We start from the raw sequence: 16,225 nt of genomic DNA, 5'->3' as shown, positions 1-16,225 counted from the left end.
TATTGAGCTGAAGGAGAACTTCAAAGCTCTTGGGCCACATGGTCCTTTTATAGGACTTTTAACTGGACACACACACTCTCATTTGTATCTCACAAGCTTTGCTCACAGGTTCTCTACTTGTACATGCAATCCCGTGGGAAAAGCGTCTGGTCTTCACGTGGTCTGGCTTCTTTCATCTTAAATCTTTCCATCCCCAGTCACTACTCTCCTGCCACTAGAGGGTGCTTCATCCACAGTAGCTCCCCCTCGTCTATAATTTAATTACTTTCACTTTCCAAAAGTTTGTATAAATTCAGATAGTTTCCTCCAGCTTCTCATGCATGAGCTTCTTTCCTGTTCTTCTCTTCCTCGTGGTATAGGAGGGGCTAGAGAGAAACAAGAGAACTCAAAGCAAATACACCCCGGCTTTAGGGTAGGAGACCTACAGGGTTGGTTGGTTGGTTGGTTGGTTGGTTGGTTGGTTGGTTGGTTGGTTGGTTGGTTTTTTCCAAGTCTAAGCTGAATTGTTTGTGTTCACTCATGGAGACCAGAGGGCAGACAGCCTCAGATGTGTTCCTCAGGCAATATCTATCTTTTCTGTAAGATAAGGATCTCTTTCTAGCCTGGAACTTGCCAACCAAGCTATGTTAGCTGGGCATTGAGCCTCTAGATCTGCCTGTCTCTGTCTCCACCATACTGGGATAACAAGAACATGCCAACACTCTTGATGTACGTGCATGTGTGTGTGTGTGTATGTGCGCGCGCGCGCGTGTGTGTTTAACATGGATTCTGGAGACTGAATTCAAGACCTCATGTTTAAAAGGCAGCTATGTTACTAGCTCCTGAGTCTAGGCAGTTGTCTTAAATCCCAAATATCTGAGAGTTAATCAAACTAGCCATGTATACCTGTACTGTTTCTTCCCACTATAAAAAAAAAAAAAGAAAGGAAGGAAGGAAGGAAGGAAGAAAATGTATATTTGTTTCTGATTCTCAGTGCTTTTTGGCCTTAGTCATGATTTTATTTCTCCCTTCCTCCTCTTCTTCCTCCTCCTCTTCCTTATCTTTCTCTTCTTCTCCCTCCTTTTCCTCCTCCTCCTCTATTTAATTTCATGGAGAAAATCCTGTCGTGGTCAGATGTGTGAAGGCACTCTGGCAGATGCCCCAGTGTGCTCTTCTGTTCTCTACTAAGGCTATTGTAAACACTCCCCACATTCTCAGACACTTGACCAAACGGCTTTCAAATTGGAAACTATAAAGAGGAGAATCCCTTTGGGGAGCCTACAGACTTCTCTTTCCTCTGTCCCAGGCATTGGTACAGGAACTCCCACAGTGAATCCCTTCCTCTGTGCCTGGCACCTGTGCATTTACCTGATACAGTATCTACCTGATGTTATTGTCTACCTTCTCCCTGTGTCTCTTCTGTCATATACTGCTTCCTCTCTTGGATACAGTTGCAGTAAAGGAGATGCTATGGGTTAGACAGCACAGCCCCTGGCTGTGAGCCCTCAATGGCTACCAGCATTTGCTGCTCTTGTTTGCTCTCTGGCAGAAGAGGACTGTGGGATAAAGGAAGGAATTACTATTCCAAGTAACTTGGAGGAGACCATTTTCAGTGAGATGAGATGAGGATAGACCAACAGAACTCAAGCATCGTGTGTGTTCTGTTTATGCCCAGATAGCTTTCTGGGCTCAGCTGCACTGTGACCTGGCCGTATCTGTAACTATTTTGTCATGTGGTGGTGACATCCTTCTCAGTTGGTAGCTTCTCTCATCTGTAGCGAACACAGCACAGCTCACTTTCCCCTCCTCACTGATCCTCAGCATTCCTTCGGTTTTCACTCTTCTGCAGAAAGAGGAGTGAGCATCTTTAAAGATGTATCTTTGAATATCTTCATGTCTTCCCCAAATAAATTCTTGATGTAGACTTGTAGCCTTCAGTAGATTCTTATACATACTGCCTCAAAATACCCATCAGAAATATATTTTTATATTTATTTATATTCCATCAACAAACCTGTTTCTTCCTCTACTCTTGACTCTCCTTTCAAATGGCTGTCAGTGTTGTAAGTAATCATAGCATCTTGTTTTTGTTTTAATTAACAGTTCTTTGCAGCTGAGGTTTACTTGTATTCTCTTGATGGGTTTGTAAGTAACAGTGGACTTATTATATATTTTTTGGCCTGTGATATCTTACAACATACACTTTACTACATATACATAAGATGCTTTCTAGTTTACCATTCGTCTTTTGGCTTTCAGTGACTTCTGGGAATTTAAAACATACTGCTTGTGCCAGGCAGTATTGGCACATGCCTTTAATCCCAGCACTAGGAGACAGGTGGGCGGGTCTCTTGTGAGTTCAAGGCCAGCCTGGGCTACAAACCAAGCTACACAAAAAAAAAAAAAAAACAACACCCTGTCTTGAAAAACCAAAATTGAACAAAACCAAACCTAAACTTCTGTTAAACATGTACAGAGGCAGAGATTGAGTGAGCGAGTGGCATGCTGAGTGAACTGTCCACTAGTCTGTAAACACAGTTAGGTCTCCCAGCTGTGGCCAGCTTTGTTTCATAAATGATGTGTAAGATATTCTTTGAGATACAAAGTGTTGAGCTATGCTAACCTGTTTTGACTTCTCTGTCATGATGTCTGCTTCACTGTTAATGCGGTTGTTCTGTTCTGTGACTTCAGATGTCGCACTGGCTGCTGTTCTGGTTCCTGTGCTGGTCATGGCCCTCACCACACTCATCCTCATTTTAGTATGTGCTTGGCATTGGAGAAACAGGTCAGTACCCAGGTTGCTTACATGATTGATTCAGGGAGCGATACGGACATAGGAAGCAGAACCAAACCATGTAAAATAATGGAAGAACGGCACATGTCACTTGTTAGCACAGTCACTAGAATAAAATCAGGTTTCTCCTGCTCCAGGTACTGGGAGCATACCAATCTAACTATGGAGGTGCTGTCTGAGCTTAGATCAGAAATGGCTTTGTGGGAAAAAGAAATGTAGGTTTTATTCTATAGATTAGAAGATTATTGGGTGCTAAGCAGACTGGTCATATTATAAGATGACTGTGGAGAGGCACAGGATTTGTGAAGTATGGGTCTGGTGACTAAGAGAGAGGGGGAAAAAGGCATCCGGATAAATTTGGAAACAGTTTTCTCAAACAGAAATACAGCAGCATGAGTCTACAGAAGGGATGCATTGTACACGATGTCAGAAGGACGCATGACAATGTGAAGGAAGCAGCAGCAGCATCCTGGAGTGATGTGAGGCTTCTGTCTCTCATAGTCTGACTCGTAGCAATGCTGTGAGTTGAGAGAACATCAGGAGGGACAGGTTTGATAGAGAAAGAAGATGATTTGTTCACTGTTCAATGAATATCATACCTAAATACTTGGCTGATCCTTTATGCCAGCTGTTGACCCACGTGCAAGACTCTAGCAACTAGAGGATCTGCACATCCTAGCGGGCAAGCAGCTTCAGCGCTTTGTGAAAGACACACTTGTGATAGTATAAATGGACCATAAGCTATGTGTATCCCCATTTAAGGCAAAATCTTTCTTGGTAGCGTGTAAACACTACCTTTAGTTAGGTTAGATTTGCCTGATTCTGTCAGTGGCTTTTTGTTTGTTAAGTTTTCTGTGTAAAAGGTTGTGTGTAAATAGTAATTCTTGTTTGTTTTTATAACATATATTTTTTCTTTTTGTTTATTTATTGATTTTTTTGAGTGCTCTGCTGCATGTACACCTGCATGCCAGAAGAGGGCATCAGATCCCTTTATAGATGGTCGTGAACCACCATGTAACTACTGGGAATTGAACTCAGACCATCTGGAAGAGCTTCTAGTACTCTTAACTGCTGAGCCATCTCTCCAGCCCTATAATATATATTTTTTATTAATTAAGGATTGCAGTAATTACACCTTGATCATATTTAACCCAAACTCCTCCAGGATCCACACACAGCCCCCCCACCCCTACCCCATTTCATATCCATCCAACATTGTGTCGTCACCTATCCAACTTACTCAGAGTTTATATACTCTTGGGTGTGTGGCCATCCACTAGTTTGGTCTACCTGCCAGGAGCCAGAAGAGAACTAATTAATTCTCTCCCTTCTGCTCCCTATGAGTTATCAGCTACTGCACAGATGGGGAGAACTTCATGAACAGCTCCCCTCTGTGCTGGGATTCCTGTCTTCATCTCTACGTTTATATGCTGTGTATATAGGTACACAAATACCGTGTCGCATGTGTGCGGACTAGAGGACAGCTTTCAGGAGTCTGATTCTCTCCTTCCACCCTATGAGTTTTCGGGATCAAACCCAAGTCCTCAGGCTTAATGGCAAGCCCCTTTACCCTTGGAACCTTCTCACCAGCCTAAGTGAGACTGGCACGTGTCTCGGGAAGTGTCCTTTCACTGTTGGCTTCCTTTAGTAAAAGAACCTGGGTAGATAGTAATTCTTAACAGAGGAGTTTCTCCTAGGAGGACAAATCCGAGCTCTGAGGTGGAGGGAGTAGGGGGAGGGTTCTTGTTCATTGCACTTGTGCCTCCTCTCCCCCACAGATGGATGGACGTCTTTCCAGGCCTGGGGGAGCATCCTCCTCCCCCACCACTTGTCACTGATAGTTGTGACATTGTTGCTTGCTGGGGTGAAGTGAGGACATGGATATATTGATGAATACGAGAAGCTCAAGGCTTTTCTGTTCTAAAGTACCACATGCTCCTGACTACTTACTCACTGGCATTTATGCTGCCCTTGGGAAGATTTGTACTGTAGGATTCACTGTTTTCTAACTTTTATTTTCAGAAAGAAAAAAACTGAAGGCACCTATGATTTACCCCACTGGGATCGGGCAGGTAACTCGTGGATTTCGCTTCTCTTTTCAGTCAGAAAGAAATCTCCCCTCTCCTGGGTATAATGATGGATGAAATATGTTCTCAGGTCCCCAGGGACTCCTCAGGTGAAATTTAATATGTTGTCCTGGTGCTGGAGAGATGGCTCAGCAGTTAAGAGTACTGGCTGCTCTTCCAGAGGACCTGAGTTCAATTCCCAGCACCCACATGGCAGTTCACAACTCACTGTAACTTCAGTTCCAGGGTATCTGACACTCCTTCACAGACATGCATACAAAACACCATTGCACATAAAACACAAATGAATAAATCATGTTACAAAGAGAAATTAATATTCTCCACCATCTGTTTCATAAGTCATTAAAGGAAAAATACCAATGCACATTGTTATCTTTTCCTCTGGAAAGTTGCTTTTTTTCTGTATTTGTCATGAGACCAGCCTGCCATGTGTTCTGTGTAAGCACCACATAAGAAGGACCAGGGTCCCAGGAACTGTATGTGTATATGACTACCATAGTGATCGAAGTTGGAAGTCTAGCACTTTCAGAACCTATGAGGTCCTTGGTCATTTGAATGGCTGAAAGTCCCCTTCCCAGTCTGCCATCTAGAGGAAAGCATGGTGCCATGAGCAGAGTATAGTAGAGTACAGCCTAGGGAGGCCTTAAAAAATGTTGGCAGTTTTGAGGAAACCTTTTTAAAGCCTCTCTGATGACACTGACATGTATTAGTAGAGACTTGTACGGAGGGCTGCTTGGCACTGAACGTTCTATCAGAGCATAGTCACGGAGGCTGATTTCTGTAGCTTTGGTCTCTGTCTGTAAGTAATGCGCGTTCCCTGGCTTACAATTGCAATGAAGGTTGGTGGAAAGGAGTGAAGCAGCTTCTCCCTGCCAAGTCGGTGGAGCATGAGGAGACGCCGGTGCGCTACAGCAATAGTGAAGTTAGTCACCTGAGTCCAAGGGAAGTCACCACAGTGCTGCAAGCTGATTCTGCAGGTAAGATTGCATAGACCTGAGTGCCAGGCTGGAGGAGAAACTTGTGCTTTTCCGAGGACTTCAGGAGTTACAGAATATTTGATCTTTCTTATGTTAGGATAATCTATATTCTGGGACTAGAGAAATGGCCCAGCACTTAAGAGCACTTGTGCTCTTAAGAGGACCGAAGTTCCATTCCCAACACCCATATGGCAGCTGTAATTCTGAGTGACCAGATGCCCTCTTTTGACCTCTGCAGGCACCAAGCCCACACTCGGTACACAGACGTGTATGTAGGCAAACATTCATACACATACAATTTTTTTAAATATATAAACTATGTTCTGAAGGTTAACTTTTTCAAAAGCTGACCTTGAAAGAACAGATCATTTCTGTGTAGACATACTTCTCATAAAACTGTAGCATTCCTTTTCTACAGACACTGGGCATTTTATCTGTCAGCCTGGGGGTTGGCTTGCCTGCCCAATAAATAGGTTTCCAGGACCCAGTAAGACACACTGTCTCAGAAACAAGGTGAACAGCTCTTGAGAAATAATGCGCAGTATGAACTTCTGGCCCCCACATGTACATGAAACCAATACACAAGACAACAGAGATGAGGAAGGGCTGACAGAGCCCGAGCATGGCACCCTGCCACCCTAGTGGATACAGTCTCACCTGTCTTCCTGATAGCTCCGACCAGGAATGAGGTGATATTTCACAAGACTAATACTTAGTCCAAAATACTTCCTTTCATTCAGGTACTGCTTGTAAATCCACAGAACATACATAAATACTGATGCAAAAATACATATGAAAGACTTTTTCAGCATCTCTGGTTACTACTGTGAGAGCCTAGATAACATATTTCTCAGCTGGTCCTTGTGGGTGGGAATCCTGTAGCTTTACATTGATAAAGCCATCAGTGCCATGATGAAATGTTTGATGTTGGTACAACCTGTAGCTGCCACCTAAAAGTATGTAATGTCTGTTTTCACAAGTGTCCCATTGTGTCTTGTGGTATCCACAGAATATGCACAGCCCCTCGTGGGAGGAATTGTTGGCACACTCCATCAGAGATCTACCTTTAAACCTGAAGAAGGAAAAGAAGCAGGCTACGCAGACCTAGATCCTTACAACTCTCCAGTGCAGGAAGTGTACCATGCCTATGCTGAACCGCTGCCCATAACGGGGCCTGAGTACGCAACCCCAATCGTCATGGACATGTCAGGGCACCCCACAGCCTCAATTGGTCTGCCCTCCACATCCACTTTCAGAACTGCAGGGAACCAACCTCCCACTCTAGTGGGAACTTACAACACTCTTCTCTCTAGGACTGACAGCTGTTCCTCGGGCCAGGCTCAGTACGACACCCCAAAAGGTGGGAAGCCAGCAGCTACCCAAGAGGAACTGGTGTACCAGGTGCCACAGAGCACGCAAGAAGTATCAGGAGCAGGAAGGGATGAGAAATTTGATGCTTTTAAAGAAATTCTTTGACAGTGGTGCTGCTTTTTACAAAGCATCCATTTAAAGCACATGGCTTTTTGATTCTTAGTGGTAGTAATAGTAGAATGTATTACGTATCTGTCACTGAAGCGGTTAGGGGAATGTGGTGACCGAGGTACAAGAAACTATTTGCCTTGCCATCTTGCTTTAAAGGTGTTACTGTGTGGCACAGTTACTGCTTGCCTGTTACATTTCAAACATCCTGTTTGTTACTACTGTAAAACACTATTTTTAATACAGAAAAAGCTCCCTATAATGCACTTCAAAGAAACTGAAAGTCACTGACTATTTATTACCAATGCTGCAGGTACATTAATGAACTTGTGATGGTTCTGTAAGCCTTGCTGGCAATGATGCATGGTACTGTTCTTGAAATATCGAATGGCTTGAAATTCTCCCTTTGTGAAGGTGGGTACTATCGTGCTTTCCTTCTCCTTTACTCCTGTATTACTGTCTGCATTCTTTCTTTGCCCTCACCAGCGTCAGTGCCCCATGAGCACTGTTCTAGCTGTGGCCACGTACACTTGTCAGTATCTCCCTAGGAAGGTACGTAGTTAGACCATCCTGCCTTGCAGTGAGCTGGGTGACTGACTTCTTGTGTGCTGACACACCTAACAGTATTTACACCTCCTGGTACAGGACTTGGTCTGACGTCTGCTCACCCCACCCAGGATCCTTTGTGGTCTCGCTCCAGCCTGTGTTCATAAATGCTGGTGGCCTCCTTTTCAGGAAGCCAGCCCTCTTCTCCACATGGAAATGGGAGAGAAGCAACTTACAATTTAGAAAAGCTATAAAGGGAATCTTCTGCATCACTGAAGTAATATGTAAATCACTTTAGGGAAGAAATCAAGGGGAGAGTAAAATTTAATCTTCCTTGCTTTATTTACAGACAAGCCCAAAAATTTGCAAATTTCCTGTGCATACCAAGGTAATTTACAGTTTTACGCAAATATTTTTTTAATTTCAATTCTCTTCAAGTAAACCATTGTAAGAAAAAGAAAACAAACATGAGCCAGGTCTGATGGTTCAAGCCTGCAATCCCAAGTAGCTAGGAGGCTGATACAAGAGGACCCCAAGGTCAATGCTGTATAGTCTACAGAGTGAGTTCAGGATTAGCCTAGGCCACTCGTAAAATAAGGGGTGGGGCTCTGTCTCAGTGGCTTAGTGCTCGAGTACAGCATGTGAGGCCATCGGTTCAATCCCCTCTACTACAGAAAGAAAAAAAAAAGACAAGATGCGTTCTCCAGGTCTGCCTTCTGTCTGGGAAGAGGCTTAAGTGGTCCTTTGTGTCAGACCAGGTTGACAGAGATGCTATAGCATTGGAATTCCAGGCAAGGTACTTGGCAGTGACTGAGCACGACCTGTGCTGCACTCATGTCAGGTAGGGTAAATTAGACATTGTAGTGGATTAGCCTGTAGGCTGGGAATGTGACTGAAGCAGCGCATCAGATGAAAATATAAACTATCCCTCACCACAAACCTCTTTGTAGATTTAGAGTACACTCGGCCATCAGGACCTAGACGGCTTCTCAGCTTGTACCATCCAGGTTGTAGAATTGCCAAACTTCGCCATATTTGGATAGTGGTAAACAGTATTGACTTTGCTTCCTTCCGCAAGTACATCAGTGTTTTTAAAACGTTGCTCAGAACTGTTTGTGCAGGCTCCCTGCCACCTCCTCAGATGACTTCTGTTGCTTTTATTGTAATTTGCCTTTTGTCTTACAGAGTTTGAGACACAATCTCACTCCTTGTTGAAAAATCAGTGCACATTTTGTTTCAACGGAATGAGGCAACACCACAGATGCTGAACTTACACTAAAACATTTAAGAATGTGTAGAGCACATGATGCAGTTGTCCCCTTTCAGGGGGGAACAGAGCAAACCATTTGCTATTTCATTTTTATTCATGCTTAGTGGGCAGAGCGTAGACTTTTCTTTGAGTCTTATACCTGTTGGAAGCTTTAAGAGACGTTCTGAAGATGAAGTTGTTTTCCCAAAGAAGCCTGCTATTTTGTATAACTGTGTGTCCCAGAACTGTTAAGAACAAATCGAGGCCATGTTTGTTGATACGATGTGCATTTCGAGACTTGGGTCCTATGGCCACTGTTCTTGAATTCTACCAATGGTCTTCATAAAATACCTAGTTGTTATGTTTTTCTTTTGCAGATAAAGAGCTGAGCCTGATTCAAATGATTTTCCTTCTGGTTTTGTACTTTTCCTCTTAGTTTTTGTATTATAGACTATCTTAAGTTCCTAGTCACTCACATGTGTGGTACGTCTTGAGAAGACAATCAAGTAAAATGTGAAAGTAACCATTGTTGACCAAACCCCTTGGTTATTTTGTTTTGCTTTAATTCTTTTCTTGAGATATTCAATACTTAAGTCACTGTGGCTTATTGGGTTTCTCTTTCCCTGATAATATGGTTGATTATAGAAACATAAGAGACAGCAGTGTGGCAAGTGCAGCCTTGGGAGGTTTCAGAGAATGACACTAACTTGGCTGTCACTTGATCCTTGTGACCAGCACAGATAAGTGTGAATTCTGGTTCGCATTTTATGAAATGCTGTTTGTAGATCGCAGTAGTCCCTGTTGAGAGAAACAGGGCTAGTCCACTTATTTAATTAATGTTTCACTGTTTGCACTTTCCATTGAACAATGGCTTGATTTGCTGTTCACACAGAGAATTTATACAGTCGTGACAGTTATCGTGTGTTGTGTGTGTGCATCTCCTCTCCCTGCCCCAGGGGTGGAGCATTAAAAGAAGTTGTAGCCAGAAAGCTGTGGCAGGGAATTGAGTCAGAGCTTCCATGCCTGGGCTCCATATTGTCACCTGGAGAGCAGCAGAGTGGAAAAACAAGACAGACAAGACCACTAGAAAGAACCCAGAGATTCTGGGGGCACTGGGAGGTTCCAAATCCTCCATGGAGCACTGACAGGGCTCTGTGTAAAAAGTTGTTAATTCTGCCTTTTGGGTTGAACTTGAAAGTCCTCGAACTGCAAAAATCTAGGGAGTTGGATGGTTATAGGGTATTTAGGTTAACTGTGGCACCAATCTCAATTAGACCAATTTATGTGTAGTTTCTCTCATTTTCCATTTTTGGCACTGGGAATGGTGAAAATAAAATATGTTGAAATAAATACAGAAGTGGAAATGGCTCAAGTGTCAGTGATATTCTCCCAGAATGTATTTTTCTTACCTCGGCATGTACTGTAGTCACTTGATATTTGTATATGTTGCTAGAATTTAGGCTGTTGAAAATAGTGAGATTCTAATGTGTTTTTTAATAAATTATATATGTGTGTCTTGCTCAGATTATTTGGATTAAATAAAACAGCCTTGACGTCATATTCCAGAAAATGCCAAATTTCTCAGTGTTGACAACAGTCACATTTTATGACCAGTATTAGAGTGGGTATAGCATCATTTCAAAATACTCCCACTGGGCTTTCCTCCCTTGGCCCCTCTCCACGATCCTCAAGCCTGCTATATTATGGAAGTGAATCTGGGCAGCCCAGCTCTGTGTGCCTGTGTGGTAAAGGGGAAACACTCATCAGCATGTAGAGTCACCTAGTACCAGCATGCCCTCAGTTAGGTAGCTGGACAGTGTCAGCATGAGCTACCCCTCACTATCAGATCCCTGTTTACAAGCTGTTTTTCAGTATTTCATTTATTCTTTTCCTGACATTTCACTCTATTCTCTTTAGGGAGAAGGTAACTTGATTGCCAGTAACACCAGCATTTCCAGTAACACTTCCTGTTCACTCTTCTCCCTTTGGTTGTGTAGATGAGTTTGTTTCCTCAGACTTTTCTCTCATGTACCTGAAATGACCTACCAGATGCTTCACTGATGGTGAAATTCAGTCATGTGAAATATGACATTTTTCCAATACAAATAACAACAAAAAATCAGCTCAAATCTTAAGGTTTTACTTGTTTTACTCTTCAAATTTTTTTCATATAAACATTTAAGTTTTTTTTTTTTTTGAACAGTTACACTGACACCCTTCATCCCACAGGTAAGCTCACCTCTGAGTTCAAGTTCAGCCTGGACTACATTGTGGTTTCTAGGCCATCCAGAGCTACATAGACCCTACCTAAAAAAACTTTTTAATTTAAAAAAATGATGCTGGAGGGTGCAATGGCACATAGCTATAATCCCAGAACTTGAGAAGCTGAAGCAAGAGAACAAAGTTCGAGGCCAGCCCGGGCTACATGGTAAGAACCTGCACCCCCAAATCAAAGTCTCAGGATGCTCGTTAGGTGAGTGTGCTTTTCAAGCATGGACAAGGCTATCTTTATGAAGAGCAAATTATTAAATTATTATTGGTTTAATTAATTGTAGAGGGAACTTAATTAAACTACCATGGACTTCCACAACCAGGCAATTCTGGTGTTCTGCACCTGGCTCCCAGTCACATGCTCAGGATAAACCTATCTTAATAAGCAAATGATATGTGAGTGTCAAAAAATGAGTGAAGTCAACTAAATTGCCTATAACTCTTTAAGATGAAAGAACTATGAAAAGGTATTTTAAAATGCCTCAGAACACTAAAAAGATCATGTTTAAAAACAACATAATCAAGAGTTACACATTTCCCTGATAACTAAAAATCTTGTTTTTCATAAATACATTCACAGAAATTTAGCTGGTGGTTACAAATCACCAGGCAGCAACAGACTTAATATACATAATTTGATAAGTTCATCCAATATATTTAAAAATAAACTAAAATTTGCGGTACAAAAATAAAACTAACACTGTTTAGCGTCATCTTTCGGATCTGTACGGTCAATTTTGAGTCAAGTTGATCACCATTTTTTTCTTTATAATGTCATCTAAAAAGAGCTGTTCTGCAGTCAGATTGTGATACGCATTCTGAAAAAGAAAATGAAATAAGCTGGTCATCAATCCTGCTCTCCGGACATTATCAAAGTGAGATACTCTAATACTCTGCATGGTAAATGTTCCCATAATAAGCTCAGATATTAGTAACAAGTTACATGGACCTTTGTTCCCTGCTTGCTCTTTTTTGCTTGAGAGTGACCCCAAATCTCACTTTACACCTGAGTTGTACAGAAACCAAAGTCAGAACGTGCAATGTAAGGGTAGCAGCTGGAACCCATTTTTAAAGGTTGGTCTGGAGATAAGACACCATAAAATCTAATGTTTGTAGTGTTGGTGAGTTTCTAACAGGATTTCTTTTAGCCCAGGTCTGCTCACACTTCTAGGTTGTGGAGGATAACAAACTCCTGATCTTCCTGCCTCCACTTTTAAAACAATTCTGAGCCTGACATGGTTTTCCAATGGTTATCATTCTGGCTGTGTGACAAAGTGATTCAAGAGGATCGTAAGTTGAGGCCAGCCTGGATTACGAGGGAAGATCCTACAAGATAGTTTTCAAAAGATCTTAAGATATTAGCTCAATGGTTGACTATTTGCTTAGCCATCATGAGTGTGTGAGTTCAGTTCTTAATCCTGCAAATACAGTAGTAAATTCTGCTGCTAGGTGTGTAGCTTAGTGGCTGGCTACTTGCCTAGTATAGTATACCACCATAAGTCCAATCAACAGAAAAAAAAAATCTGTCCTATTGAAATCCCCAGAAGTTGCTTCCGTGTTCTGCTCTTGTCTCAATATTCTGTAAGTGCTATAGGAAACAAGGAATGAGGAAAAAAGCTTGAATTATTCTAAGCTTAAAAAGTTGGTCTCATGCTAGAGGAACAAAAGACGGCAGTAAAGTTCACCATGATTATCACTTCCCCAGCTCTGAGATATTCTGGGACTATTCAACAGGACATGAACCATTGCCTGATAGCAAATTGCTCATACTTCATGGTTTTTAAACAACAATTTTGTGTCACTTAGGATGTACAATTAATCTAAGAAATTCAAAAATAGGAAATTCCTTCTCATTCAAAGCTTGACCCTCAGGATCAAGTCCACCAGTATCAATATCTGACCAAGAGGATCATGACCTGGTAAAGAGGTCTGCCATTGTCTATGTGAAGTCTTTTATAGGGTTACATGTTTCTAGAACACCTTTGTCTACTTAACTAAAGTGTGCGCATAATTACTAGGACCATAGTGAGTTCATGTGTCTCAGACATACCAGTTGATTATATTTAAATATTGCTTTGCTTTTTTTTAAAGAAATCTAAAATAAGACTCAGTCCCTATTGAAGTTTGATGAAACAGCAGATGCCATGAGGCTATCCAAAGAATCTGAGACAATTTAGAAACTGCTGCTACAGAAAAGTGACCCCGAGACAGGAATCCTAATGTCAGCCTTTGGGAGCTCAGGAGTATGGAAAAGGAACCACAATCAACTGGAGACAAAACTCAGCTGGTAAAGTACTTGCAAGGACCTGAGTTCTACTTCCAACATAGGTATAAAACGCTAGATGTGGGGCCTTTGATCACACTGGTGATCCCAGCACTGGATAGGTGGCAACAAACTAATCTCTGATTGGCTTGCCAGACAGCCTACACTGCTTAATAAATTCTGTACCAGTATGAGACTAAAAGAAACTGAGCAGTAACACTTGACATTGACCTCTGACCTCCCATACATGCATGCACCTACAAACATGAACGCCATACATTTTTAAAGGGTTTTTTTTAAGCAGTAGAAAGGGAAAATTACCTTCTTCATCAAAGACATGGTGGCATTCCCATAGTAGTGTAAAGGACTGTCTGGTCCGTAAAAGTTGTACTTAAAACCAGCGAGGTGAACTTCACTGCATATGTGAAATGCCATTGTGATGGCAATGATTCCAGTTGTAGGGTGTTTGGGTTTCTAAGAAGAAATCAGAAACTTCAAAATACAAATAGGCTACATTCTTTCCAAACATAGTTGGCTGCCCTGGTCTGATGAAAATGGATTTCTAAACATTAAGAGACATTTTTAGCTAGCATTATATGGTAGGACTCAAGCCCCAAAGAGAACACATTCTTCTAAAGAGGACATACATTATGACTGATATCTTGGAAAGTCTTTAAAATATAATAGAGCTGCAGTTCTAGCTCAGAGGGCAGTTGTGAAAGAAGAGTATCTTGCTGTGTTTGAACAAAAATGAAACATCTTGAGTCTAACTGTCTAGATGGAATATCTATATAGCTAGCTATGGAAAAGATAAAGCCTCTGGAGAACCGAGAATATCAACAAAAGGTCAGGAGAGTCTGCTCACGAATTTGTGCCCTTGTGACCAACACTATATTTTTCTCCCTTTTCCAGCCTTTGAGATTGGAGCATTCTAACACTCCCACCATGGTGTGTCACCCCCAGGAACTTCGAGAACTAAGCTAAAAGAGTCACTTATTGTGTTGGAAGGCAGAGCCAGGCAGATCTGAGTTTGAGGCCAGCCTGGTCTACAAAGTGAGTTCCAGGACAGGGAGGGCTTCACAGAGAAACCCTGTTCTGGAAAAACGGGGGTGAGTGGGGGATTGGGGAGGGGACTGCTTCCTGATAAGTGTATGCCTCTGGTATTTCATGTTGACTGACAAAGTGCTTGAGACAATTCTTTTCACACTTAAAAACTACATCCTTGAATGATGGAGAGATGGCTCAGAGGTTAAGAGCACTGACTGCTCTTCCAGAGGTCATGAGTTCCATTCCCAGCAACCACATGGTGGCTCACAACCATTTGTAATGGGATCCGATGCTCTCTTCTGGTATGTCTGAAGACAGCTACAGTGTATTCATATAAATAAAAAATAAATATTAAAAAAAAATAAGCTACATCCTTGTCCTGAAACTGTTCTGTGCACAAGGCTGCTAACCAGCTCACTAGTCATGCAGGTCTTGATGAACAACAGTGAAGATGAGTTTACAAGAAATGAACTATTGACCATTCAAGGAAAAAAAAAAAAAGAGTCTGAAGGCTGAATGTACAAAAGAACCCCAAAACACACACTTCTCCCTTAAAGACCCTTTTTTTGCAAAACATGAGGTCATATCCATTTGGTGTCCAAGTTCATAAACTCATCTGTAGTCCTAAGAAAATAGCACTTGAGCCATGGTGCTTAGCAATTTCTGAAAGCTCTCATGTCCCTCTATGCCCTTAGCTGGATGTTTAGTTTGAAACTATGTGATGTTATATACGTACCTGATCTTTGGGAAATACTCTAGGAAAACGAAGCAGTTGAAAAGCTGCTTCTCTGATGATAAATGGATCTAATATTCTGATTTGGGATTGTTTATAGATCAATTTTAAAGCTGGTTTCTTCCAAAACCCCTCAGTATTCTGAAATAAAGGACACAGAAAATGGGATGTTGTGAATGTATTTTACTTTAGAGAGAAAAAAAATACAGAACATAATCTGAACCTAAATAGTTTGGCCAACTTACTATTTTTCTACCTATCAGTATCTCCATCAGCCACCTTAAGTCCTGAGGCTTAAAGACAATGAGAACCGCTGTAGTATTGGGATCATAGTGACTGGGATCTGAAAAGACAGACTCTGGATAAAAAAGCCTGAAGGTTGTCTTTTTCCCAACTTCCTCTTCATGGCCTAAAACAGGACCATTATTCATTCTGTGGGTAGCAAGACAACAACATACAGGATGAGTGGAATGCTAGCCATTTCATCAAGTTCCAAGGCTTTAGAATTGGACAGATGTCAGACATTCCTGCACTCTGGAACCCCAAGACAATTAATATTCTACAGTAATGATAAGGGAAACCATTCCTTCTCACAAGACAGTCATCTATATTCAAATACTAATTATGACATCAGTCATTCAGTCTGAGCTACACACGACTAAAGAAACGAGAATACAGAACCACAGAATTACTCCAGTTAAAAGGAGACCATAGTGGATAGCCACGTTGGATTTAAAACTAATGACCCTGGATTCTTGAGAAAGTTATATGTCTACAGGATATACAGCCCTAAAGTATGT

At 41.7% G+C, this 16,225-nt stretch overlaps 2 protein-coding genes across 8 annotated transcripts in view; one reads left to right on the top strand and one right to left on the bottom strand.

Moving 5' to 3' along the window:
* The window catches only part of Dcbld2 (discoidin, CUB and LCCL domain containing 2), a 61,332-nt gene extending 50,663 nt beyond the window's left edge, over positions 1-10,669 (top strand). Inside the window, exons 15-18 of the mRNA XM_028760298.1 lie at positions 2,671-2,764; positions 4,796-4,845; positions 5,700-5,837; positions 6,847-10,669. Coding sequence (XP_028616131.1) covers positions 2,671-2,764; positions 4,796-4,845; positions 5,700-5,837; positions 6,847-7,313 — 749 coding nt within the window. The 3' untranslated portion in view covers positions 7,314-10,669. The remainder of the gene's footprint in view (positions 1-2,670; positions 2,765-4,795; positions 4,846-5,699; positions 5,838-6,846) is intronic.
* A 573-nt stretch (positions 10,670-11,242) lies between these two features.
* The window catches only part of St3gal6 (ST3 beta-galactoside alpha-2,3-sialyltransferase 6), a 56,927-nt gene continuing 51,944 nt past the window's right edge, over positions 11,243-16,225 (bottom strand). For all 7 annotated transcript variants that reach the window (XM_028760309.1, XM_028760308.1, XM_028760314.1 and 4 more), the window contains 4 exons: positions 15,671-15,857; positions 15,429-15,566; positions 13,967-14,119; positions 11,243-12,200 (listed from right to left, as the gene is read on the bottom strand). In XM_028760309.1, the coding sequence (XP_028616142.1) occupies positions 12,114-12,200; positions 13,967-14,119; positions 15,429-15,566; positions 15,671-15,857 (565 nt within the window). In that variant the 3' untranslated portion in view covers positions 11,243-12,113. The remainder of the gene's footprint in view (positions 12,201-13,966; positions 14,120-15,428; positions 15,567-15,670; positions 15,858-16,225) is intronic.

Source organism: Grammomys surdaster, unplaced genomic scaffold, assembly GCF_004785775.1.
Source record: "Grammomys surdaster isolate TR1022 unplaced genomic scaffold, NIH_TR_1.0 126398, whole genome shotgun sequence".
Taxonomy (NCBI): Eukaryota; Metazoa; Chordata; class Mammalia; order Rodentia; family Muridae; genus Grammomys; species Grammomys surdaster.
Note: the sequence above shows the minus strand (reverse complement) of the source record. Positions and strands in the feature narration are given on the sequence as shown.